Source organism: Neoarius graeffei, chromosome 24 (genome assembly GCF_027579695.1).
Source record: "Neoarius graeffei isolate fNeoGra1 chromosome 24, fNeoGra1.pri, whole genome shotgun sequence".
NCBI lineage: Eukaryota > Metazoa > Chordata > Actinopteri > Siluriformes > Ariidae > Neoarius > Neoarius graeffei.
In genome coordinates, this window is record NC_083592.1 from 8,224,732 (window position 1) to 8,251,051 (window position 26,320).

General features: G+C 40.8%; 2 protein-coding genes across 4 annotated transcripts in view; one reads left to right on the plus strand and one right to left on the minus strand.

Annotated features, from left to right (window-relative positions):
* The first annotated feature begins 1,548 nt into the window (after positions 1-1,548).
* Positions 1,549-13,496, plus strand: LOC132872870 (uncharacterized). The gene is made up of 6 exons (XM_060907983.1): positions 1,549-2,485; positions 9,582-9,631; positions 10,015-10,362; positions 10,979-11,092; positions 11,377-11,399; positions 13,066-13,496. Exons 2-6 carry the CDS (start codon positions 9,589-9,591, stop codon positions 13,201-13,203), a joined length of 666 nt encoding a protein of 221 aa, XP_060763966.1. The 5' UTR covers positions 1,549-2,485; positions 9,582-9,588; the 3' UTR covers positions 13,204-13,496.
* A 3,212-nt stretch (positions 13,497-16,708) lies between these two features.
* Positions 16,709-26,320, minus strand: part of LOC132872864 (class I histocompatibility antigen, Gogo-B*0101 alpha chain-like) — a 198,035-nt gene continuing 188,423 nt past the window's right edge. For 2 of the 3 annotated variants that reach the window (XM_060907972.1, XM_060907971.1), the window contains exons 8-9: positions 19,493-19,521; positions 16,709-19,393 (exon numbers count right to left, since the gene is read on the minus strand). In XM_060907972.1, the coding sequence (XP_060763955.1) occupies positions 19,313-19,393; positions 19,493-19,521 (110 nt within the window). In that variant the 3' untranslated portion in view covers positions 16,709-19,312. Of the gene's footprint in view, positions 19,394-19,492; positions 19,522-19,730; positions 19,812-19,894; positions 20,177-26,320 lie in introns of all 3 variants that reach the window. The other variant, XM_060907973.1, reaches the window with a different exon arrangement.

A 26,320-nucleotide genomic window follows, 5' to 3' on the forward strand; every position in this document is an offset into this window, starting at 1 on the left:
ATTATCTCTAGCCACTTATCCTGTCCTACAGGGTCGCAGGCAAGCTGGAGCCTATCCCAGCTGACTATGGGCGAGAGGCGGGGTACACCGTGGACAAGTTGCCAGGTCATCGCAGGGCTAACACATAGACACATATAGCCATTCACGCTCACATTCACACCTATGGTCAATTTAGAGCCACCAATTAGCCTAACCTGCATGACTGTGGGGGAAACCGGAGCACCCAGAGGAAACCCAGGTGGACACGGGGAGAGCATGCAAACTCCACACAGAAAGGCCTTCACCGGCCACTGGGCTCGAACCCAGGACCTTCTTGCTGTGAGGCGACAGCGCTAACCACTACACCACCGTACCGCCCCTCATCATTATCATATAAAAAAATATATATCCGTCTCACTGTCGAATTACATGTCCATCCTGAGGCACCAGTGATCCTGAGCTCTTCTGCTCCTTGGACTCGTCTGATCCATGCTGATGCCCTACGTCTGGCTGGAGTCTCATCACATTGCTCCTGTTGAGGACGGCCCCATATGGACAGTCGAAAGTCACACTTGGAAGACGCTTTGGACTCTTACAGTTTTGCTATGATAGCTGAGGACTACAATCACCAGGATAACTTTAGAACTGCAGCTGTCATGAACAGTTTTGCACTCAAGTTTCCATCAATAAACAGTTTATAACTTCAACAAAACAGACTTCATGTTAAAACTATAATGAATTTCCTGGTTACACAGTTTTACTTTGTGACTCTACAGGACACAGTTAGAGAAGTGAGTTATTTATAATTCACCGTGTTATCACCCAGATGAGGATGGGTTCCATTTTGAGTCCGGTTCCTCTCGAGGTTTCTTCTTCGCATTGTCTGAGGGAGTTTTTCCTCACCACCATCACCTCAGGCTTGATCATGAGGGATACATTTATTAGGGATAAAATTAGCTCATATGTTTATGCTTTTTAATTTTCTGTAAAGCTGCTTTGTTGCAGTGTCTGTTGGTAAAAGTGTGATACAAATAAACTGACTTGATTTAAAAGCTTGGGAGCTTCTGTTCTCTGGAGTTCAAGCCTGGGGTTTGGCTGGATATTCAGAGGCCTGTTCTGAACCCAGAAATGGATTTATACTCTTGCTCAAGTCTGTGTGTTGACACATATTATTCACAGGGTCTGTGGAGAGTTCACTTGACTTCACAGGGTTTTGTTTTTGTCTGACATACACTGTGAATTTTGGGAATAAGTGTGTGCTTTTCAAAACCATGTCCCATAAGATAAACTCTGGCCAAACTCTAAAGCCGGCGTCACCAAATGGCGGACCGCGGTCCGGATCCGAACCCAGACCTGTTATTAGAGTTTAACGGACCGTTTCTATTTTCTGCACGACGTGTTTTGCATATACGGTAGTCTCATTTTGAACTGCGCAGCTTTTCTTGCCTTCACGGTAATCAATGTTCGTACACAGGAAACGCACAGACCAGTCGCGTGCAGTGTGACTCATCCCACGTGACTCTACTCAGCCAATCAAATAATGTATTCATAGCAACGTTGTGAGGGGAGCGCGCGGGCGTGTGTGTGTAAAAGTGAGTAAGTGTAAGTAAATAGAAACACACACACAGAGGCGCGAGGAGACAGAGAGAGATACAGCAGTGTGAAGAAGTGAATGAGGGAAACAGACATGGCGTGCTGTAAAATAAGGAGAACAGACAGAAAACAGAGCTTTTAGTGCAGAATGGCAGACTCGGATATGTTCACACTTCCCACAGGAAGTTCAGCAGCAGTTTCCCTCAGATGCTCCGAGACTGTGGCTGGAATTAAAAGCAGCAATGTGAAGCGCCACTGCGGGACAAAGCACAAATGTTTTGAGCGATCATACACACTCAAATCCGAACTGAGGGCTCAGAACATACAGGATCAAATCCCAATATGATCGACCCACCACTATCCTGACACAATCATTCGCTGCCCAACAACATCAAGTCAAGTTTATTTGTGCAGCTTTAACCAACAGACACTGTCGCAAAGCAGCTTTACAGACAACTAAAGACTTTAAACATGAGCTATTTTATCCCCAGTGAGTAAACCTGTGGCATCTGTGGTGAGGAAGAAACCTCGAGAGGAACCGGACTCAAAATGGAACCCACCCTCATCTGGGCGATAACAGACAGCGGGATTATAAATAACTCTCTTCTGTAACTCTGTCCTGTAGAGTCACAAAGTAAAACTGTGTAACCAGGAAATTCATTATAGTTTTAACATGAAGTCTGTTTTGTTGATGTTATAAACTGTTCATTGATGGAAACTTGAGTGTAAAACTGTTCATGACAACTGCAGTCCTAAAGTTATCAAGTCAGCTGTAGTCCTCAGACATAAATGTATTGCTGTAAGTGTCCAGAGCGTCTTCCAAGTGCGACTTTCCACTGTCCATATGGAGCCGTCCTCAACAGGAGCAACGTGATGAGACTCCAGCCAGAAGTAGGGCATCAGGATGGATCAGGTGAGTCCGAGGAGCAGAAGAGGTTCAGCATCACTGGTGTCTCAGGATCGACATGCAACTCAACAGAGAAAGAGAGAGAGAAACACAGGTTGTTAGGTATGCCCAATGTCACCTGAAGAGGAAGAACAGAATACATTTTGCACTGAGTGCAAAACTAACAATGACAGCATAACTAAAAGGAGAGAGCCAGAAGGTAATACAGACATGAGGGAGCCCTGGGGCATAAAGCAGCAGCCATTCCACTGTCAACAAACCCGAGTGAGAGTGGGGGGCAACAGCATCCATATATCCCAGTTTACTGAAACACTATGCCTGATGACCCTCCAGATCTATTCCTTTACCTAATTAAAAAAAAGCTATTAACAAAAGGCTTGAGTAAAAAGACATGTTTTCAGCCTCGACTTAAACGCTGAGACTGTGTTGAATTCCCAAATACTACTTGGAAGGCTGCTCCATAACTGTGGGGCTTTGTAAGAAAAGCCTTCACTATATGAGGCACCAACAAATAGTCTGCACCTTTTGATCTAAATGGGTATGGTGGATCATAAAGGACCAGAAGTTCACTCAGGTACTGTGGTGCGAGACCATTCCGTGCTTTAAAGGTCAATAGTGGTATTTTATAATAAATACAAAATTTGATTTTGTATTGATTGAAAAATGAATTGAAATGACAATGAAAACATTGAAACAATGTGCCAGTGAATGTTCCCTTAAAGCTGCATGGATTCTGGAAAAACGTATAAAACCTTTTACTGACTCAGGAATGGTCAAGGAGGGCATGAGTGCAGTGGCTGAACCCTTACTGGAGGGAAAACAAACAAGAGTTTGTGAAAAGATCCATCAAATCCCCACGTAAGCATCAACAGCCACAAGAAGAACAGAAATATTCACCCAGGATGTGCGAGAGCTGGATGAAGCAATTCACAAGGCATCAAGTGAAGGCATCTGGAGACCACAGATATCACCGGGTTCTCAAAGGAACTCACACAGCACTTCAAGTGGTCAAATGCTGGGCCTCTCCAGATGCAACTGATAGATCTCCAAGCAGATGTGGCCCTGAAAGAGCAGTTTGGAGGAACTGATCCTGCCACTTCCTGGTTCCAAATGCCACTTCCTGGTTCCAAAACTTTCCTGGTTCTCAGAGACAGCTTTCCCAGGTCTGAGGAAAGTAGCCCTGTACATCTTGACCATGTTCAGCTCCTCATACAACTGTGAGGCAGCTTTCTCTACTATGAACATTATTAATAACTAAACATAGCTCCAGGATCACAGATGGACACACGGCAACGGATTCAGGTGACTCCAATACAATTGCTTATTGTTTAGGCCTGGCGTCCACACGGCACCGGCGTTTTGGGTGCCCAAAACGCAATCTTTTTGAGAACGGGTTCCAGAGTGGAAAGATCTGGCAACGTTGCTGTTGTGAAGTCGTCTGGATGAGTAGAACGGATTTGTTTACGATGACATCACAACCACATGACTGTGAGTGCTTCACGCCGGGTAGAAGTGTAACGAATATCACCAGGAAAAAGCCTTACAGAGCACTAGTGAGAGTGAAACACGAGCTTGGATATTATTATTAGGATGCAGTGCAAAGCACAGCAACCTATGGGCTCCCCTAGGGGAGCCCATAGGTTGCAGTGCAAAGCACTGCAACTATTGTTCTTCTACGTATTTCTTCTTCTTCTTCTTCTTCCTCCTACGCAAATTTTGATTTCGAATAACTCAATAACCGTACGTCGCACACAGACAAACAATATATCAAAACGTGCGGCTCGATCGGACTCGCTATGCTATTACTTTTCTCTACAGAATACGATTTTTTCGCGACGTAGTTGCGAAAAAATCGTCGAAAAAACCCCCATTCATTTCTATGGAATTAATTGAAAAAAAAGCACTTTTTCAACGTTTTTCAAACGTCCGCTGCTCTGGCATGCTTTAACCTAGAGACGTGATTCAAACTCTAAAACGTAGGAAAACTTCTCCTCTGTGGATCTGGCATTCAACTTTTCTGCTAGGTTCTACACTTTCGGATCAGTCCCGGCTCAACCGCCATGTGGGTTCTGGGAGAAAATCTGGCTTTTGAATGGGTGTCTATTGCGTTACACACAGGTGAAGCTCGTTAACTTAGAGTGGAGAGAGGTTGAAAATAAAGCTCAAACTTTCTCGCTTAAACTGTGTTTTCAGCCACAAATTTCACTCTACAGACATGATTTTCTCAAAAGTAGTAGGAAAACTTGTCCTGATTCACACAATGTGTCTACCTAAACGATAGGATTTACAGTTTTTGAATGACAAGCGTCAAACTGAGGACAGGGCAGCTGACAGGCTTCATTGACACCCATTATAAACGTGAGAGAAAAGTCACTCGTTTTTAAATCGCTCTAGTGTCGTTATTTTTAAGACTACAGACAAAAAAATACATCATTTTATTCAGGAGACCCTTCTAGCGCTCACTGTGAAAGAATTTTGTGAATAGCTGCTTCCGTTGTCGAGTTATTTGTCATTGTTCGAGGCCTGGTCCTTCGTAAAACACAGCACAAAATTCAAGACCTTGTGTGTCTTAGCTCATTGACACCCATTATAAACGTGACAGAAAAGTCAGTCATTTTTAAATCGCTCTAGTGTCATTTTTTAACACTACAGACAAAAAAATACATCATTTTATTCAGGAGACCCTTCTAGCGCTCACTGTGAAAGAATTTTGTGAATAGCTCCGTCCGTTGTCGAGTTATTTGTCATTGTTCAAGGCCTGGTCCTTCGTAAAACACAGCACAAAATTCAAGACCTTGTGTGTCTTAGCTCATTGACACCCATTATAAACGTGACAGAAAAGTCAATCATTTTTAAATCGCTCTAGTGTCATTATTTTTAACACTACAGACAAAATAATACATCATTTTATTCAGGAGACCCTTCTAGCGCTCACTGTGAAAGAATTTTGTGAATAGCTGCTTCCGTTGTCGAGTTATTTGTCATTGTTCGAGGCCTGGTCCTTCGTAAAACAGCACAAAATTCAAGACCTTGTGTGTCTTAGCTCATTGACACCCATTATAAACGTGACAGAAAAGTCAGTCATTTTTAAATCGCTCTAGTGTCATTATTTTTAACACTACAGACAAAAAATTACATCAGTCTATTCAGGAGACCTTTCTAGCGCTCACTGTGAAAGAATTTTGTGAATTTCTTTTTATTGTGAAAAAAAAAACAGCCTCGGTCGGCATGACACTTCACCTTAGCCGCCCACTTTATTAAGAACATTTCTGTTCGTACATACAAACACTCTTCATAGAGTTTAGAGTTTATTTTATTTTTAAAAGGGACAGTACACAAATTAAACATTTTCCTTGTGGTAAGGACAGATGTCTGTCCCAGGTTATAGCAGTACATGCTAATTTCCGCCTGTAGTCACTTTGGTTATACTCTTGAATAGCTCTTCTTCATGACGGCTGCTGTCTCAAGCACACACATAATCATTGCACTGAAACATCATTGCAGGTCACACATTCACGGCCAGCGAACATGCGTGACCGAATTGCTTCGCGCACTGCATCTTCTCACAATTTCCCCCGGGGAATTGTCCGGTCTAGTTATTATTATTATTATTATTATGTTCAGTGTTAGTTCACAGTAGTAATGCAAGAAGCAGAATAGTGACAGTAATAGTGAAGCAAAAACATGCAATTGTACAAACACTGCAGCTCTACAGCAAAATATTCATTTATGAAATGGTCTGATTCTTCACACCAGTAGTGCCAATGATCTTCTCATTGCGATGCGAGTTGTCAACAAATCCTATAACTTGGTTCATGAAACGCGCTTACAAAATATTTTCACTGTGAATATTTATTGTGTAATGGTGCAATCCCGCCAGCAAAAATAGGGAAAAAAAAGGAGCGATCTCACCTCTTCAGATGTTGATTTAAGTCCGACAATACATTCCTCAAAAAGGGCGTAGAGGAGCAAATTAATCCAATTTATTCCGGACCATTAAAGACGCCGCCTTCCGCGTAGAATCATACGTCATCCTCGCCGCCATATTGGAGAGGTCAAAGCGGAGAATAAAGATTAGCTGCGTTTAACTGTACCAACAGGTTTACCGTCCAAACGAGATCATATGGGATTACCTTTCACAGGTGAGATTGGAAAAATACTTTTCACTGTATTTGGTCATTATAATGTAATTTTACAAACAGATTTTCCTGACTTTGTGGCTAATATGAAGTCTTGCGCATTATGCGCATGCGTCCTTACTTTTTCTATTGTTCTGGTGTCTCCGAAGGGACCGTCTTACAGCGCCCCTAGAGGTGTGGCATGTGTATTGCATCGTTTTCAGCAAGCGTTGCGTTGCCATATGGACCAGATATTTTACTGATTGTTGCCCATTTGGACGCGATATATTTTTAAATAACATCTCGTTGCCGTTGTCGTGTGGATGTAGCCTGAGACGTGTGGATGAGAATGGCCCTGACATCATTCTGGCACAGATTTAAAATCCTGGCAGCACAAGGTCGAGCTGACTTCTCCCACTGAGCGAGAGAAAGTGGGGAACGAAGAGAAAAGGAGGTGTTAAAGCTGTTTAGTTGTTAATGTTTGTTGAGATTGTTTAGATGTGAAATGTAGATAAGAAAAAAGGGGGAACTCAAGCTACAGCTTTTTTTTTTCTAAAATTAAGCACTTTCTTTTAAGATGTCTTTTTCAGAAACTCTTTATTTTATCTTTCAATGCAAACCTTATTTTACTTGAAATGAGAAAAGAACATTTATTGTATTATTATTTTATTATGAAGGTACCCTCCATTTCATTGTGAAAATTGATAATATATATTGTTGAAGTACAATTGAATTGTACTTTCTTTATTTTATTTGACAGTCAGTTGTTGACTCCATACAGACATTGATACAACTACTAGGCTCCTTCAAAATATATGGCACTGAATCATAACACATGATGTTCTGGACTTTATTTGAACAAATTTTCTCTAACTGGACCTCTCTGAATTTTAATTGAATACCCCTGCTCTCTCTCTCTCTCTCTCCCTCTCTCCTTCCAGCTTGTCCCACTTATGTGTGTGGGGTCGCTGCCATGTGGACCCAATTTTTAGGACCATAGTTTGACGCTGGATGCCCTTCCTGCCACAACCCTCCCATTTCTGGGCTTGAGGAAGCAACTATTCACACCTATGGACAATTTAGAGAAGCCAGTTAACTTAACCTTTATTTATCACATGCACACTTCAAGCACAGTGAGATTCATCCTCTGCATTTAACCCATCTGAAGCAATGAACACATGCACACACACTCAAAGCAGTGGGCAGCCATGCTACAGCACCTGCGGAGCAGTCAGGGGTTAGGTACCTTGTTCAAAGGCACTTCAGCCCAAGGCTGCCCCATGTTAACCTAACAGCATGTCTTTGGACTGTGGGGGAAACTCCCGGAGGAAACTCACGCAGACACAGGGAGAACATACAAACTCCATACAGAAAGGCCCCCACCAACCACTGGGCCCAAACCTAGAACCTTCTTGCTGTGAAGGCGACAGTACGAACCACTACACCACCGTGTGCTTTCATTATCTGATTATCCTGAGAAGTCTGAATATTGCATTTATCTCAATCAGAGGTTTCAGTGTTTGATTTGTAATAAATTTGCGAAAATGTTTAAAACATCTTTTTGCTTTGTCATTATTGGTTATTGTGTGTAGATTAATGAAAAAAACCTGGTGTATTTTAAATTAAAGCTATAACAAAATAAAGTTCAAAAAGTGAATGGGGTCTGAATATTTTCCCACCGTACACACATTATTAGGGCATATATAATAATATAAGATATTTTTTAATTAATTCTTCAACTGAATTGATAAAACAATTTTGTACATTTTTATAAGTCAAGTTTTAACTGTCTTGTAGGCAGAGTTGCACAAAGAAGGCCAGCCATCTCTTAAACCACGAGGCTCAATGAGACTCAAACACATGCAGCAACTGCCCTTTTCACAGTTTGAACATTTTCCAACCACAGAACTGACACTCTGCACATCTGCACGCATGACTTTTGCATTTGAACCGCAAAGACTTCTGACTCTCTCACCTGCATTTTATCATTCTGACCACCAGCTGCTTCTTTCTCACACCGTTTTTTTCACTCACTCATCCTGATGCCTGGACGCCAAGTGGCCTGTCAGTTGCTCGCCTCTCATGAGGCTGTCTGCATCTATCTTGAGCATGCGTCATCTATGCTACAAGCTTGCTCGGCCTGTCGCAGCTTCCCTAGAAGAAACCATGCAAATACAACGAGAACATGCAAACTCCACACAGAAAGGCCCCCGTCAGCTGTGAGGTTCAAACCCAGAACCTTCTTGCTATGAAACACCAGTGCTGACCACTACACCACCGTGCCACCCATCTTTTTTCCACTATTCACTAAATTAAACACCCACCCTGAAAGATTATGAGCATGATCATCTTGCTAAAATGATGTTTGAAGTTTAATTACTGTACATCATCCACAGAGCAGTTCATTTTACTGATAATTATATAAACAGGTGAAAATCTGGATTAAAAAGTGAGACTAATGTACTGTATTTATTAACATAAAAATGGTTTGGCTGCATTTTGACACACATCACATTCAGATGCTCCTGATTAACTGAATCAGACGTATTAAATTGTATAATTCATTAATTTAGCTTGTTGAATTAAATTAAAGAAGTCACTGTAAGGTACTGCTATAAACAATGAGCATAAAGGCTTTTCCCCGATAATCCATCAGAGTGAGCACAGCACTGCAAACCAATTCATTATTCTGAGCTGGAATAGAGATTCATTGGCACCTAATGAACTTACAAATGTTATCATATCAAAATATACTCGTGGACTCAAACTAGGACTTTTCTTCAAATATGTTCAGCCATGAAAATAAATCCATACGAAGCTGTACATCATAATAAAGACACCTGGTTTTAGATTCCCCCCCTTGGGCCTTTTTAGTGACCACAGAGCAGTAAGCTGTAAAAATACACACTCCACCCACACACATAAATAAACCCTGCATTAGTTTTGCCCCACAGACCGTTTCCTCTTTGTCTCTTGTCTGATAGTTCAACAATGATTGGGTTTGAAATTCTGCATGTGTCCCTCTGTGTCATGGGTGAGTGTTAATAATCTCATTAATGCTTCACTAAATGAAAAAAAAGTTAACATTTTGTAGAAACGAGAAGAACTTCATACAGTCCAGCACATTATAGCTCTGACAATAGAATCTCACACTGTAAATTATAATTATATTTGTATTCATTACATTGTTCTGTAACTGAAAAACTTTAATTATTCGGGGGAAAATTTTTTTTATATCCAGTTTTGTGATTTGTGATTTTGTTCCTGAGAATTTATAGACTTTTTAAATTCATTCAATTAAAAATGAAACTCAGATGATCAGCTCCAGTTAGAAACACTGATAAAAGCTCATCTATCCTGACTGTATTAAAGTTGTGTGTAATGTGTGAATGAGGTTGTGTGTTTTCTGGGTTGCAGGTTTGCTCTCAGAGACTCTGTGCTCTTTAACTGTGGAGGTGGAAGCTGGAGATAATGCCACTGTTTGGTGCCAACATGAGCTGAGTGATACAGGTTACATTGTCTGGTTTAAGCACACAAGTGCTTCGGTTCCACTTCTTCTTGGGTGCAAAAAGTTTAGGACATCAGCTCCATCACAAAACTGTTACTTCTATAATGAAATTGAGCGAATAGTGATGTCTGTTCATGGCAAGAACACGTCTCTCACCATCACCGCAGTAAATGTCTCTGATACAGGACTGTATTACTGCAGCTTCATAGATCTGAACCAAGTGAACTTTAGGAACTCGACCTTTTTACAAGTGAAAGGTAAATTTATAAAGTAAATCATTACAGTAAAAGTTGATTCAGATGGTTGAGGTTGTAAAAATAATGTTTCATTTTTCAGACAGAAATAAAACACTTTCTGAGAACCCGGACAGAGCGAAAGGTTTGTTGTTTTTGTTCTCCAAAAGGCTTCTGTAAATTTTTCAATTAAAATATGATGCAGGCGGCACGGTGGTATAGTGGTTAGCGCTGTCGCCTAACAGCAAGAAGGTCTGGGTTCGAGCCCCGTGGCCGGCGAGGGCCTTTCTGTGTGGAGTTTGCATGTTCTCCCCGTGTCCGCGTGGGTTTCCTCCGGGTGCTCCCGTTTCCCCCACAGTCCAAAGACATGCAGGTTAGGTTAACTGGTGACTCTAAATTGACCGTAGGTGTGAATGTGAGTGTGAATGGTTGTCTGTGTCTATGTGTCAGCACTGTGATGACCTGGCGACTTGTCCAGGGTCTACCCCGCCTTTCGCCCGTAGTCAGCTGGGATAGGCTCCAGCTTGCCTGTGACCCTGTAGAACAGGATAAAGCGGCTAGAGATGATGAGATGAGATGAGATGAGAAATATGATGCAGGTTTCGGGATCTAAATGTTTTCTGTAATGTTTTTCTCCAAGGTTCAGTCTCTTCTCCTGTGTTCTTCATACTGACTGTGGTGTTTGGTGCAGTGATTGTGATTCTTCTCAGTGTCCTGATCTTCATCATAGTGAAGCACAGAGAAACACACAAAGGTAAAATATTACTCCAATAAATAATAATAATAATTATTATTATTATTAATATTATGAAACTATCATGAGGAAAGTCTTTGGTGGACTGATATAGAGGAGTGACTAAGCTAAGGAGTATAACTTGTAGGAGAAGTCTCAAACTCGAAGCAACATCCCAACAATATGCTTGGTGGGATTGTAATGTGGCCGGACACATAAGTGCTGGCTAATTTACTACTACTACTACTACTAATAATAATAATAATAATAATAATAATAATAATCTTTGTTTTGTGTTGCGTTAGGTGCTGGAGCAGAAGATAACGAGGTAAATGTAATCATTAAAACTAATCGATACACTGATCTGATTTATTAACCCTGATTTAAACTGAAACAGAAATCAACACGTTTGTTTGTTTGTTTGTTTGTTTGTTTGTTTGTTTTTGAGCTGGTGGAAATTTTTTATCCTCTCAGTAAAAGTATTTTATGTTTCTTATTTTCTTATATAGGGGCGGCACGGTGGTGTAGTGGTTAGCGCTGTCGCCTCACAGCAAGAAGGTCCGGGTTCGAGCCCCGTGGCCGGCGAGGGCCTTTCTGTGTGGAGTTTGCATGTTCTCCCCGTGTCCGCATGGGTTTCCTCCGGGTGCTCCGGTTTCCCCCACAGTCCAAAGACATGCAGGTTAGGTCAACTGGTGACTCTAAATTGACCGTAGGTGTGAGTGTGAATGGTTGTCTGTGTCTATGTGTCAGCCCTGTGATGACCTGGCGACTTGTCCAGGGTGTACCCCGCCTTTCGCCCGTAGTCAGCTGGGATAGGCTCCAGCTTGCCTGCGACCCTGTAGAACAGGATAAAGCGGCTAGAGATGATGATGATATATATATATATATATATATATATATATATATAAGACAAAGGTGTTTTACTGAAGATTAAATAATGATGATTTAAAACTGTATCTCTTTGATAACTTCTGAGCAGATTGAGTTTGAGCTCTCAGGTTGTAATGTGGTTTCTGTACCCGAGGCAGTCTGTTCCTCTTGTTCTTGTTGTTTCTGCTTGAACCCGACGCTGCTGTCTTCAACTCAGACCTGGAAACTGAGAGGCTCAAAATATTTCACTGCTCTCTTGTTGCAGGACACGTCACATTTCATTTTTACCATCTGAGGATATTTTAGAAACATTTTTGTTTTAAATCAAAATGTTTGAGTGCAGCTGAAAGCAAAAAGTAAAGATCAGCAGAAAATATATAGTTAAATAGAACTTAGTGATATTTTGTCAATAATAGAATCAGTTCATGCTTTATGAAAATGTGTTCATTCTCTAAAATCAAATTTTTCAAACATTTTACCTGTAAAATTAAATTTCCAGAAACTCCTCAGTGCATATATTTAATGACCCAACTGTTCAAATGTTAGACTCATTATTTAAATACATGTATATTTTTACATCTCTATAAATCACAAACATTTTTTCTTGAAAATTTCACTGACAGAACATTCGGCCCGAGCTGATATTATTTATAGGCGACTTGTTTTTTACTTACTGAGGTTTGGATTAAATCCACAGGAGACACACAGGCTAATAATTATAACTGTAATAACAGAATGATAAATATAAAGAACAACCAATATAGTATTAATAATAAATATTAATAGTAATAACAATAAACAGATAACTTTTGATGATTTTCCTTGGTTTTGATTTCCACCACTGTGCAAAAGCCTGTTTCTAGCCAGCCTTCATGAGCAGAGCATTTTAATCTGAATAGTTTGATCTTCAGGTGTTTTGCTCCATCAGGTTTATTCTCAGGAACAATGAAAGCACACATGCTAAAGTCGAGGAGAAAATCCTCAAGGTTCTCAGAGAATGAGGCTCTCAAGTTTCTCCACCATGAGGGTTTTATGATCTCGACACATCTCGAGGAAATATGTGAGGTTCACCTGATTTATTATTTATATCTGATCATCTCTGTGTGTCCTCTGTGTCTCTGCAGGATCCGGACTCGGACTCGTTGCGTTTCGCTGCACGACAGTTCTCAAAGAAGAAAACCAAGAGGAGCGAGAGACGTGATGAAAATGTGTATCAACATGTTCTCTATTCTTCTGTCAGACAGAGTAATGTGTGTACATAATGTTATATATCAGTTACTGTTTACTAAATATGAAACAGATGTTTCTGATGCTCTGAGGTTGAAGGGATTCGACCTTTTATAAACTCAGTTACAGAATATGGGATTGTAAAACTGCAAGAGCTTCAGGATTCTGCACATTTCTTTTTACGATAGACCTTGTATTAAGTCTCTCAGTTTATCATCCAGTGTAATAATAAATTCAGGTGTAAATAGATACATTTCTTTATTTTGGACTTGTTTCTAAGAAAATAACAGATTTGTCGAGGCTCTGGCAATAAAACCTGCTCTTTGTATCAGTCACTAATGCTGGTGTTGTGTGTAAACGCTGTGCCCCATAAAGTAATACAGTCGCCTCCTCAGTGAACAGCGACTCCGCCATGACGCTCCTGGAGACACTGAACTGATGGAGTCTCGGTCCGGGAGAGAAGACCTAAAGCCCGCCCACACACAACACTGATTGGTTTACTTAGCAAGACAGACCAATCAGGATGCGCTCTCTCTCTCTCTCTCTCTCTGGAACTTCCGGGATAGTTGGGATGGCTGCAGCTACCTCGCCTGTCAACCTGTTTGGGTTAGCACGCAAAGCTAACTTGGCACCATACCCCAGTAAAAAAAAAAAAGTAAAAAAATAAATAAATAAATAAATAAAAATATATAACACCAAACTTGGCTGTCGATATATTTATGTTAGTTTGTATGTGTAATATCTCTCAACGCCTCCCGCCATTACGGCTGTAGCTATGTGATTGGATAAGAAACAGCCAATCAGAATGACTTTCTCCAAGTTTGTGATTGGCTGGTTTTGTGGCACATTTGTAACGCTGTGTCAGGTTGCGCGAGCGTGCAGGCAGATTTGAGCGCGCGCAGGAATGAAGTCCAAAAATAACCCCAGACCAGTCTGACCCCGCCTCCTCCCCTGTTGGACGCGCGCATGCGCACACAGACACTGGACTGTCGTTACGTGACTGCAACCCGAGACACCGCATTTTGAGAACTCCTTGTTTGTGATGAGGATCGTTAGCTTTACAGTTTCCACTGCAGTTATCCGCGACTCCAAACACAATCTTATAGTTAGTGATGATCAGATAAATCTTCATGAAACACTGAAGTTTTCCAGCCAGTTGTGTTGAGAATCGGTTCATTTCTCGAGGCTTCACTTGCTCACTAGAGCCACCTGCTGGTCAAACGATCAATCATCCAATCACACAGACAGTCCAGAGGCTGGTGGACAGCAGTTCATCAATCCAGTGTTAAAGAAAGATACATTTATAAATATATTCTACACATCTGAATAGGACTTAGACATTCAAATAGTGTATGTACACAATATATTTTAGTATATAGAATTAGTATATTTTATACATTTCAAAGTTGTTTCATATGAAGGAAATGAGCAAGATGATAGATCATAATAATGGTGTTACTGCAGCTCCAGTGGTGGTTAATGGAGACGTAGGAAACAATGTGCTTGTGGGACTGGACTAAAAAATCTTATTGATTTTTATTAATGAATAGAATTTGTTTCACAGTGTTGGGGCTCAGATGATTTCTGTCTTTCTTTTGAAACAATTTAACCCCAAAACAAACAAACACAGGAAACATCGAACATCGGCTTATACAGGACCCTCCACAATTACTGGAACCCCTTGTAAAGATTAGTAAAAACGGTTAGAAAAAGATCCACCTTTTGGTGAAGTCACTTCATCTCACACTGAAAAAAAAATGAGAAAACTCCAACCTCTAATCAAAAATGTATTGAGAAAAGAACATGCTTCAAGAAAATTATTTTCAACAAAAAACACGTGCCACTATTATTGGCACCCCTGGAAAAGACAGCAAACAATGTAACTGAAGCATGTTTCCCATTTAAACTGTACATGTTCAAGTTGATTGGAGTGTGCAGGAACTTTCAAGCTGTAATCCATGACTTCCTGATTAATAGGGAACAAACATGAGGTGACACAGAGGCCAAATTCCCTTAGTCATCCATAAACATGGGAAAGAGAAGAGAACACACAAACCAAATGAAGTGTGTTGACCTTCATAAGTCAGAGAATGTTTTTTTTTTTAAATATCTCCTCACCTGAAAATGTCCCTTTCTACTGCTCAAGCAAAAATAAAAAAGTGGACACCAGCTGGAACTGCTACAAACTTGCCTGGAAGAGAACCCAAGTTTAATTTTGCCCCATGTACAGTGAGGAGGGCAAAGACAGGCAAAAATAAATAAAAATCACCAAGGATCACTGTTGATGAATTACAAGAAAAAAGTAAAATCTTGGGGTTTCCAAGTCTCCAAAACCACCATCAGACTCCACCTACATGCCAACAGATTATTTGGAAGATTTGCCAGAAAAAAAAGCCTTTTCTGTCAGTTAACCGCAAACATAAGCACGTGAAGTTTGGGGAACGCAACTACAACTTTGACTGGAACTGTGTTCTCTGGTCTGATAGAACAAAAACTGGAGCTTTTTGGCAATAAACACTCAAGGTGAGTTTGGTGTAAAAAGAAGGATAGCTCTAATGAAAAGAAACCAATCCCAACTGTAAAATGTAGTGGAGGTTCTGTGATGTTTTGGGTCTGTTTTTCCTCCAAAGGCCTGGAAACCTTGAACATGGCATCATGGACTCCATGAAATAGCAGGACATTTTAAATCAGAATCTGGCTCCTCTGTCAGGAAACTAAAACTGGGTCGTCACTGGATCTTCCAGCAGGACAATGAAAAAAACTGTTCACTGAACACAGAATCAAGCTTCTGCCATGAACATCTCAGTCTCCTGAGCTGAACCCCAGTGAAAACCTGTGTGTGGAGCTGAAGAGGAGAGAGCACGAGAGGGCCGAGGACTCTGGATGATCTGGAGAGACTGGGGAAAGAGGAATGGTCTCAGATGCCCTGTTCTGTATTTCCAACCTTATAAAATGTTATTGGCAAGACTCAATGATGTTTTACAGGCAAAGAAGGTTGTAGAGAGTATTAAATGCAGGGGTGCCAATAATAGTGGCACGTGCTTTTATCGAAAATAATTATTTCTTGACGAGGGAATTGTTTTTGTCTGAATAAATTTTAGTCAAAAAGGTTGGATTTTTCTAATTTTTTTCAGTGTGAGATGAAGCAACTTTGCCAAAAGGTGGATTTTTTTTGTAACTTTTTTTTTTTAAACAAATCTTTACCGGGGTGCCAATAATTGTGGAGGGCACCGTATCTGTCAAATAACATAAAAAAAAAATCATTGGTGACAGTAAAATGTGTGGAGCTGTGAATCAGGTTTGTGCTCCACCTGCCCCTGTGGACGAGCCCCACTGTCTCCTGGTAAACAGCAATGTGCTGGATGTGGAAGGAAACATGAAGATGCAGGTCTGGGGAAAGAGTGAAGTGTTGCATCTGTGGAGGTCAGGATAGTCCTGTAGTACTGGATATGGAGGAGAGCAGGAAGGAGAATCCTGACAAAATCACAACCAGCAGACATAAAATCCTCAACCCAAATAACAGCCACACAAACACCAGCACAGAGTAAATAAAGATTTATTCATGGACTGACAAAATAACATTTATAGCATTAGTGATAGAGGTAGTTAAAGGAGAACTGAAGGCAATTTTTTTTTTATTATCAAAATTCTATTTCTCATTTTATTAAATATAGGAACGCATTTTTGATAGCTATTTTCCATCCATCTGTTATCTGTAACCGCTTATCCTGTGTAGGGTCACAGGCAAGCTGGAGCCCATCCCAGCTGACTATGGGTGAGAGGCGGGGTACACCCTGGACAAGTTGCCAGGTCATTGCAGGGCTGGCATATAGAGACACACAACCATTCACACTCACATTCACACCTACGGTCAATTTAGAGCCACCAATTATCCTAACCTGCATGTCTTTGGACTGTGGGGGAAACCGGAGCACCCGGAGGAAATCCATGCAGACAGAACATGCAAACTCCACACAGAAAGGCCCTCGTCGGCCGCTGGGCTCGAACCCAGAACCTTCTTGCTGTGAGGCGACAGTGCTAACCACTACACCACTATGCCGCCCTTGATGGCCATTTTGTCACTGCTATAGCAAGTTATGATTGTTTGAAATATGCTACGTAATATATCAGTCCATATGTCAAAGCAATGGCTGTAAATGAGATTCGCTGAGACATCGTAAGACGGAAGAAAAACATACAGCGGAAATCAAAGTAACCAACATCTGCCAACGTTCCCTGTGTCTGAAATCACTCACTCGTTCACTACTCTCTATATAGGGAATTACTATATAGTGAGCTCATTGGTAAAATGAAAAAACACTTTTGGACACTAGTCCGTCGAGCTGGTATTTACGTCATTACTGTCACATGATTAAAACATACCAGATCAGTCTGCTGGTGGGTTTACAAAATAAAGTTATTACAAAATAGGGCGGCACGGTGGTGTAGTGGTTAGCGCTGTCGCCTCACAGCAAGAAGGTTCCGGGTTTGAACCCAGTGGCCGGCGAGGGCCTCTCTGTGTGGAGTTTGCATGTTCTCCCCGTGTCTGCGTGGGTTTCCTCCGGGTGCTCCGGTTTCCCCCGCAATCAAAAGACATGCAGTTAGGTTGACGTGGGGCGGCCTTGGGCTGAGGTGCCCTTGAGCAAGGTACCGAACCCCTGACTGCTCCCCGGGCGCTCTGGTGTGGCTGCCTACTGTTCTGGGTGTGTGTGCGCACGCGCGTGCACGCGTGTGCGTGTGTTCACTGCTTCAGATGGGTTAAATGCAGAGGATGAATTTCACTGTGCTTGAAGTGTGCATGTGATGAATAAAGGTTTCTTCTTCTTCTAAACACATGCGTGTATTTTTGTGAAAAATACATACTGTACTGGAGCGCATTTCCCACATTAACAAATACAAAATACCTGCATCCTTCAGTTTTTTTTAAATCAAGGCTGAATACTTTTTTTTTTTGTCGCTGCCTTTTATGAAATCAAATCTGAGACTTTTGATTTTTCTTTCAGCGCAACCGCAATGCATAATGGGATATATTGCTTTGGTTAGTGACCATCGGTTGTACACTACTTTTCGTGATGCACTGTGGGATACTTTGAGTGCACTATATACGGCGTAAATAAGCCTCACTACAAAATGGCTCCTCACTATATAGTGCCCTATATAGTGAGTAGGGAGTGATTTCAGACACAGAGCAACATCTGCCAATGTTGTCAAAAGACGCGCGTGCTCGCTTTCAAATGCTGATGTAATTAAGCCATAAGTTTTGTTTTGATAGCAATCAGGAAAGTTTGAAAAAAAAGTAGGCAGTAGTCATCATTTAAACTCGTTTTTGTGCAATATTTTGTTTGGAAAACAGTTTTCAAAATGGTGGCACGAACCTGGCTGACACGTCACATTTCGAAGTCTTGCACAAGTCTCGTGAAGATCGCGCGGATAAGCGACGTCTGCCGTGGACCAAACGAACTAAATTCAACACGGCTAAAAACCGAATAGGCTGATAAGTATAATATTTAATTGCAATTAGTTGCCAATACGAGTCAAGATATAAGGTTACTAAAACCGAAAACGTAATTGAACACGTTAATTAAGAAATAAAGCAAGTTTTTAAAAAATGACTTCCGTTCCCCTTTAAGTGTTCAGCACCAATTGTTAGAATCTCAATTATTTTTACAGTTTTTACAAAATACAGGATAGTAGAGTAATATTTACAGTAGAGTAATATTTACAAAGGCTTCCACAAAAAAAAGGAAGAATACAAGCAGGAAATCTCAAGTTTTTAAGAGCTACAGTACGTTATTACAGGACTTTTGTTTTTATAACATTTTTCTTCATCTCTCTATAAAACATAGATATAAAAGACTCGATTGCAGTGTTACATACTGCAGTCCAGTTTGTGGCAGTAAGGCATTACACACACTGCTAAATGCGATAAGAAGCAGAAGAAGCATGGCTGCACCTCCTCACCTGTGAAAGAGGAGAGCAACACGGAGAGAAATATTTCCGCACAATCTTATAGCTGGATATTAAACTGCGCTTGACAATGGAGACAAATATCAGCTCTGATCTGAGGTTTAATGTGAGCTCAGGCTTTTCTGCTGGATTTTCACGCCACACACATTTTTATTCCATATTACACTGTAAACATCATCATGTCTTACTCTCTCTCTCCAGCAGGAAGACACACAGCCACAGTTTAAGAGTTGTTGGAGGAAGAATCTCCTTCAGAGGCTGTAAAACATTCAAATCCGTCACAAAGTGAACTAAACACTGCTAATAAATAATGTAGTGGTTTTAAACATCATTTATGGATCATAAAGGTTCACTTACAGGGTTTGGGGGGGGAACAGGTTTGAATCCTGAAACACAGATGATGGACAGACAGTTATTATAAAATCTCAGTGCTGTGTTTGGCTTCATGAGATAACGAGTTCATATCAGTTTATTGTCTCGTCTAATTTATTAATGAAGATTAAAAATATGCAAAATATTCATCAAATCCTCTCAGAATGAGAAAGTGTAAATCTGTTCTCTGAAAACTTCACATCTGCCTCCTTCCTCCTCTCACCAGAGTTCCTCTTCTTCCAGAAGACAACAGCAGTGACAACGGTCATGACGACACCAATGACGACTCCAATCTGCCCTCCATCTGATAAATGAACACAGAGTCTTTATTCTCTGCTGCAGCAGTAAATCAGCTTTTATCCTCTAAATCTGGAGTTTTATTCTGACCTTTTGCTACTTCTAGGATTAAATCCTTCTCCAAGCTGCTGTGCTGAACCACGCAGGTGTATTTGTGTTTCTGCAGTTTCTCAGCTGGGACTTTCAGAATGCTCCTCTTCTGGAAGCTTCCATCCTGGTTGGGTAACGTCTCATTGAGCTCAACGTCCTCAATCACGTCCTCTCTGTCCTTCTGCCAGGTGATATTCAGGGCTTTGGGGAAGAAACCTGTAGTGTGACACACCACCTCTGGAGAAGGAGTGTGTTTGTGGAACACTGACGCCTCGGGACGAACTGCAGAGACACAAATTTAAAGAAAATTGAAACTAAATTGTTATCATGTGCTAAACATTTTCTGGCTGCATGAATGATTAAGATGGAGGTATAAACATTAAAGAGTGCAGTATTTCTCCTGCACTCCAGCGGTCATTAACCTGCTGCTCGTGATGTAGCAGTCGATCTCTGAGGTATTTTTATACCACAACACATTTTACAGTAAAAAAATATGCAATGTTCAAATATCCACAGGTTGAATACCGCTACATATTTAATTAGTGCTGTGCATCTCTATGGGCAGGGAGGAGCCCAAGAACAAAATAATTATGGCTGATTATGATGATTTTTTACAGATAACTGTTTCCGGCTGCGTCACATCAACCTGCTTAACTAACGTTAACCACAGCTGTGTTCTGTCACTGAGCAAACTCTGTTCAGGAAACCATGGCCGAGCAACGAAAGAAGGTGAGAATACATCATTACCGTTCTGAATGGGAAAATGAACTTGCTTTTACAGGAGTGAAAGAAAAGACTGCCTGCCATTACATCACTTACCATCTGAAATTCAAGGATTCATTCCCACCCAAAAGTGAAATAGGAGAGAAAAGAATTCAAGAGTTACAACTGGTTTTAAAGCCCAGCCATCACTTTTCACAAAACCCACCAGGAGAGCTAAAGCTGCTACTGAGGAGTCATTCCGTGTTCTCCATCTCCTGGCCAAGCACAAGACGCCCCTTCACCACAGTGAGATTTTTAAAAGAAGCCACGACAGTCACATTATTCACAGACTTTAAAAACTAATACACTTTGTCCAGCAGCGGGAATGAGAAGAGTGGAGTTGTTATCCGAGGACATTTCTCGATCACTAAAAGGTGAAACTGACTGCTGTCCACGAATTAACAGTGAAAACTGCAGGAAATCAGTGTGAGTGAGTGTAAATGGGAAGGTGTGTGTTATTATTGTGCATCATGTAAAGATAGTGACACAATGCAAAGTAAAATGGGATTTTCAATGTAAGCATGCATTAGTGTCAAAAATAAATTCAAATCATCATCATTTTGTTGTTTAATTTTCTTCATCATATCAGTACTTTGTGGCCATAAATAAAATTAACACATTAACAGGGAAAAGAAAAGAAACGACACTTTAGCTTTCATTTTCTTAATAAAAAGCAAACTGATTGCCAACATTAAAATTAATATTTGAATGCATACTTTGTCTTTTCTTTTTCCTGTGTGAGACATCGTAGGATGGAAGTAAAACATACAGCAGAAATCAAAGTGACCAACATCTGCCAACGTTGTCAAAAGACGCGCGCGCCCTCTTTCGAATGCTGATGGGATCAAGCCGGAAGTTTTTTTTTGTTTTGATAGCAATCAGGAAAGTTTGAAAAAAAAAAGTAGGCAGTAATCGTCATTTAAACTTGTTTTTGTGCAATATTTCGTTTGGAAAACAGTTTTCAAAATGGCGGCACCGACACGTCACATTTCGAAGTCTCGCACAAGTCTCGTGAAGATCGCGCGGATAAGCGACGCCTGCCGTGGACCAAACGAACTAAATTCAACAAGGCTAAAAACCGAATAGGCTGATAAGTATAATATTTAATTGCAATTAGTTGCCAATACGAGTCACGATATAAAGTTACCAAAACCGAAAATGTAATTGAACACGTTAATTAAGAAATAAAGCAAGTTTAAAAATGACTTCAGTTCCCCTTTAAACAATGTAGAGGACGGAAGTGCAGTGAACAGCAGCATGTGAGAGATGGCTCAGGAACAGGCTTTTAGATAGAGGGGCGTCTGGGCGTCTTTTCGACGCCCTGTACTGAAAAAAACAAGAAATTGGACGCCCTACTTTTTAGTACGACGCCCTAAAGACGCCCTAATATTTCCGCCCGTGTTATGTCCGGTAACTTAGCTGAATATGTTAAAAAATCGCCGAGTCTGAGCTTTCCGAGGATCTACAAGCTTTGTTGACACCGCCATTTTGGAAATTTCAGAAGTCTCGCTTTGACAGCTGTCTTTCCCGAAGACGCCCAGGGTTACCATAGCAACAGCACGAGCCCAGAGTACAAAATATAGGCACCCGCCGCAGAGCTACAGAAACACGCGTTTCTATGGCTGCACTAATTTCAAAGTTGTGAGAGCCCTCGTTATAAATAAATGGGTTATTAAATAAATTTGGTGTACAAAGCACTTGTAATATGCGTTCCCAGAGCAGAGGGGGAAAAGATGTATGCCTAGGAGACACTGGCATAAATATCCAGACAATATAGCCGTAGACTATATTGCCGCAGCTAAATGTGGAATGTAGTCTATAGAAAACCGGCCTTACCTGACATGTTATTTATCCCGAATAAATCCTTTTAACAGTAAATAACACATTTTCATGCAGATTTTCCCAACATTACAGGCTACGTAGTGGAGAGTGTGGTAGTCGAGCCGGCGGGTAGTATTTCTAGTAGGCTAAACAATAACCAAATACGACACGTTCTAAAGGATGCTGGGATTCCAAAGAACGCACGTGAAAAGGACGAACACGTGGGATATTTGGTAAGGAAGATAGAAGATAGATTTTTCTGAGTTTTTTGGGCATGACAGGAAGAAAATGAAGAAAAGAGGAAGGCAAACAACGATTTCCAACTTCTTTCAGAAGAGAACTCATGTAAGTTTTTTTTTTCTTCTGTAACTGTTGATAGGCTTGGAATGTCAAAAAACTATCACAATCCCATAACTAGACAGCCAGGTTTCTTGCATGAATAAATAGGGATGACCGGGGTTGGTTGTCACAAGTTATGGTTGTCACATTCGTCATATCTCAGCCACCATAGGGCGCTGCTCAATTCCACCAAGATAGAAATGTTTAGAATTAGTACTGGGGTCATTCTACCTGAAAAGTTATTGTGTGTTGCATGCATTTCAAAGGTGAGAACAATTTGAAGGTTTTTCATACCTAAATGTAAATTTTTAGTACCTTGGTTTTTACCTTCTAGCTTTGTAATTAATGGGTTTCTATTGAAAAAACGAATACCATTATAATGTTTGAAGACTTAGCCATATTTCCTGTGTGTTTTTTTCTTTGTTATACTAAATCTTTGGACGCTAGCGGCTTTGAAAGCAAAACTGGTCAGCCGGGGTTGGTTGTCACACTGTGTTCGGGGTTGGTTGTCACATGTAATGCAATTGCAATAGGTGCACTACTGACTGAGACAAACACAGCTACAACAAGCTTTATTTATGTAGTATTCTGCGATCAGAAAGCTTTATAGCTAATTTGTCATGCTTAATATGCAACTCCAGCTCAAAAAATCCCAGAAATATACCCATTTTAATAATAATATTCATTCATCAGGCGGTTGTAAACATATTGTTGCCAGTGGACTGTTGCAGTGAAACCATTTTGTTTACATTAAGACATTAAAGAAAGTTGTTTTACCTAAAATGAATCTGGCTTGAATTTTTCCATGCACACATGCCTCCCCCCAGTCCAGCCTTACTATTGATACAAGAATGTTGTAACAAAGGCAAAAACACTTGGCTGTATTGCTCAAAATTTGCTGTCAAAATGAAGGAAATAGCATTTGAGAGCATTAGAAATTTCAAAATTTTCCGGGGGAGTACCCCCGGAACCCCCTAAAACACTCGTGCCAGCGGCGCTCAACGCGCCGCTACACCTCGCCACATACAGTGACACCTGCAAAAAAGTTAGACTCCCTAAAAAAAAATCCTGCCTAAAAGCCTGCTCAGGAATTAATGACTTCAGCAGAATGTCAGGATTATCAGTGTGCTTGCTCGGCTGCTGTGTGTTTGCCAAAGGCAAGCACACTATTGTTCTTCTTAAGTTTACTTATTCTGCCTTATTCCGACACGTGTTTTGGATCCACTGCTCCTCCTAGGGCGTTCGAGATAGAGACACCGTTCCAACTCTGAGACGTCTAGCCCGAAGTGATGTAGCGTGCTTGTATACAGCTTTTGGATCAATGTGCCCGTTCGCTTGTTCTTGTCATTTTTCTTTTGTTTTTTTTCCCCCCCATAGAGAATGAATAGGGCTCATGAATCGAATCATCCTACTCGGACATGCTCCATCGCAGATGCACCAAACCTCATGTGATACTTCAGGCCAACTCCCCTGACACATACATGCAATCAGTTCTGACCTGCACTCACATTTTTCCTTTCTTTTTGCTCATCCCTTTTTCCTCCATAGGCTTGCATTGATTTTTGGCCCCATTGAAAATGAATGGTGTTTCAGGAGAAAAACTTTCACTCTCCATCAGTTTTTTTAACCAAGTGACCAAACTTCAAGAAACTTCACTTGATGCCTCAGGCCAAGTCCCCGCACAGATCCATCCCCTCATCTGAGACCTGCACTCATGTTTTCACGCATCTCTTTTTACCTCCATAGGCTTCCATTGATTTTTGGCCCCATTCAAATGAATGGAGTTTTGCTCAGTAACACTTCACCACACATCCACCAAACTTCATACGGCACCTCAGGCCAAATCACCACCACACACGATATCGGTTCTGACCCGCACTCGGCTTTCTCTTGCCTTTCATCCGCCCATTTTTTCTCCATTTTGCCGCGAATCAATGGAAGCTTGACTGAGTCATTCCTCCCTTCCCCCACAGGTGATGCATTTGGCAAGGATCTGCTCATTTGAGACTTTGACAGCAAATCAACTTCAACTCAATGGCCACTTTATTAAGAATACTTACACACACAATAGCAATTAGCATATAAGCATTCATGTGTTACCATGCTAGCTGTTAGCATGTTACCCATTACAATATCATGCCTGCTGTTAGCTCGCGAGTTGTTAGCATGTTCACCATTAGCATGTTAGGATTAGCATGGTAACATGCAGAGTTCGCACGTTTGCTGTTAGCAAGTTCACCTGAGCATATTAGCATGCTAACTGTTAGCATATTAGCATGTCACCCTCAGCATGTTAGCATGCTAAAAGTTAACATACTAGCCATTAGCATGTTAGCCTGTTAGCATATTAACAGTGTTAGAATTTTAACAAATAGCATGTTAATCATTAGCATGTTAGAATGCTAGCTGTTAGCATGCTAGTTGTTAGCATGTTAACTTTTAGCATGCTAGTATGCTAGCTGTTTTGCTACAGCTCAGCAAGCACACTGCATTTTCTCTGCGGAAATGCAGTCTAGTTATTATAGTTACACTTGTGTTTAAAAAAAATAGCAGGACAACATCAGTAACCTGACGAACCACTGTTATTAGTAATACTGATATTTCTGCCTGGCAAATCATTTCCTTGTAGATGTAATAGTGTAACAGAAAAACAGACCCAACCGTTATGACATGCACGCTGCTTATTCTGAGTAACTGACTCATTCATAGAATTCACTGTTCAAAATAATAGCAGTGTGGAGTTTAATAATTATAATAAAAGGCCATTAATTGTCCTTTATTAAGGAAGAAGGGAAGTAAATGTTTCACACGCTGTGATAAAATACATTTCGTTCTGAATTGCTCAGTAAAATGGGCCGTTCCAGACACTGATTGGAGGAACAATGTAATTTGATTAAAAAGCTGATTGGAGAGGGGGAAACGTACAAAGTGCAGCAAATTATAGGATCCTCAGCGAAAATTCTCAAATGCTTTAAAGTTGCAACAAAAATCTGAAACATGCAGAAGAAAACAAGCAACTACTGTTAAAACGGATTGAACAGTCAGAATTGCACAGAATCAGCCAATCATCACCTCCAGAAGATCAAAGATGATCTAAAATGACCTGTAAGTGCTGTTACAGTCAGAAGACGTTTGATCGAAGCTCAGCTATCAGCAAGAAGCTCCTGTAAAGCATCATTGTTGAAAAAACACCATGTATAGAATTAGTTAAAATTTGCTAAAGAACACATCGACTGGCCCAAAGAGAAATGGCGTAACATCCTGTGGACTGATGAGAGTAAAACTGTTCTTTTCAGGTCGAGTGGTCATCGACAGCACGTCAGACAAACCCCGGGTTCTGAATTCAAGCCACAGTACACTGAAGCACGGTGGCGCAAAAATCATGGTATGGAGAGGTTTTTCACACTACGGTGTTGGACCTATTGATCGTATACCAGGGATCATGGATCAGTCTGAATACATCACAATACTTGAAGAGATTATGTTGCTGTATGCCGAAGAGGA

Coding starts and splice junctions, on each gene's coding strand:
- LOC132872870 (XM_060907983.1), top strand. CDS start 9,589: ATGATTGGGTTTGAAATTCTGCATGTGTCCCTCTGTGTCATGG. Junction 11,093..11,376: donor GCACAGAGAAACACACAAAG/GTAAAATATTAC, acceptor GTGTTGCGTTAG/GTGCTGGAGCAGAAGATAAC. Junction 11,400..13,065: donor CTGGAGCAGAAGATAACGAG/GTAAATGTAATC, acceptor GTGTCTCTGCAG/GATCCGGACTCGGACTCGTT.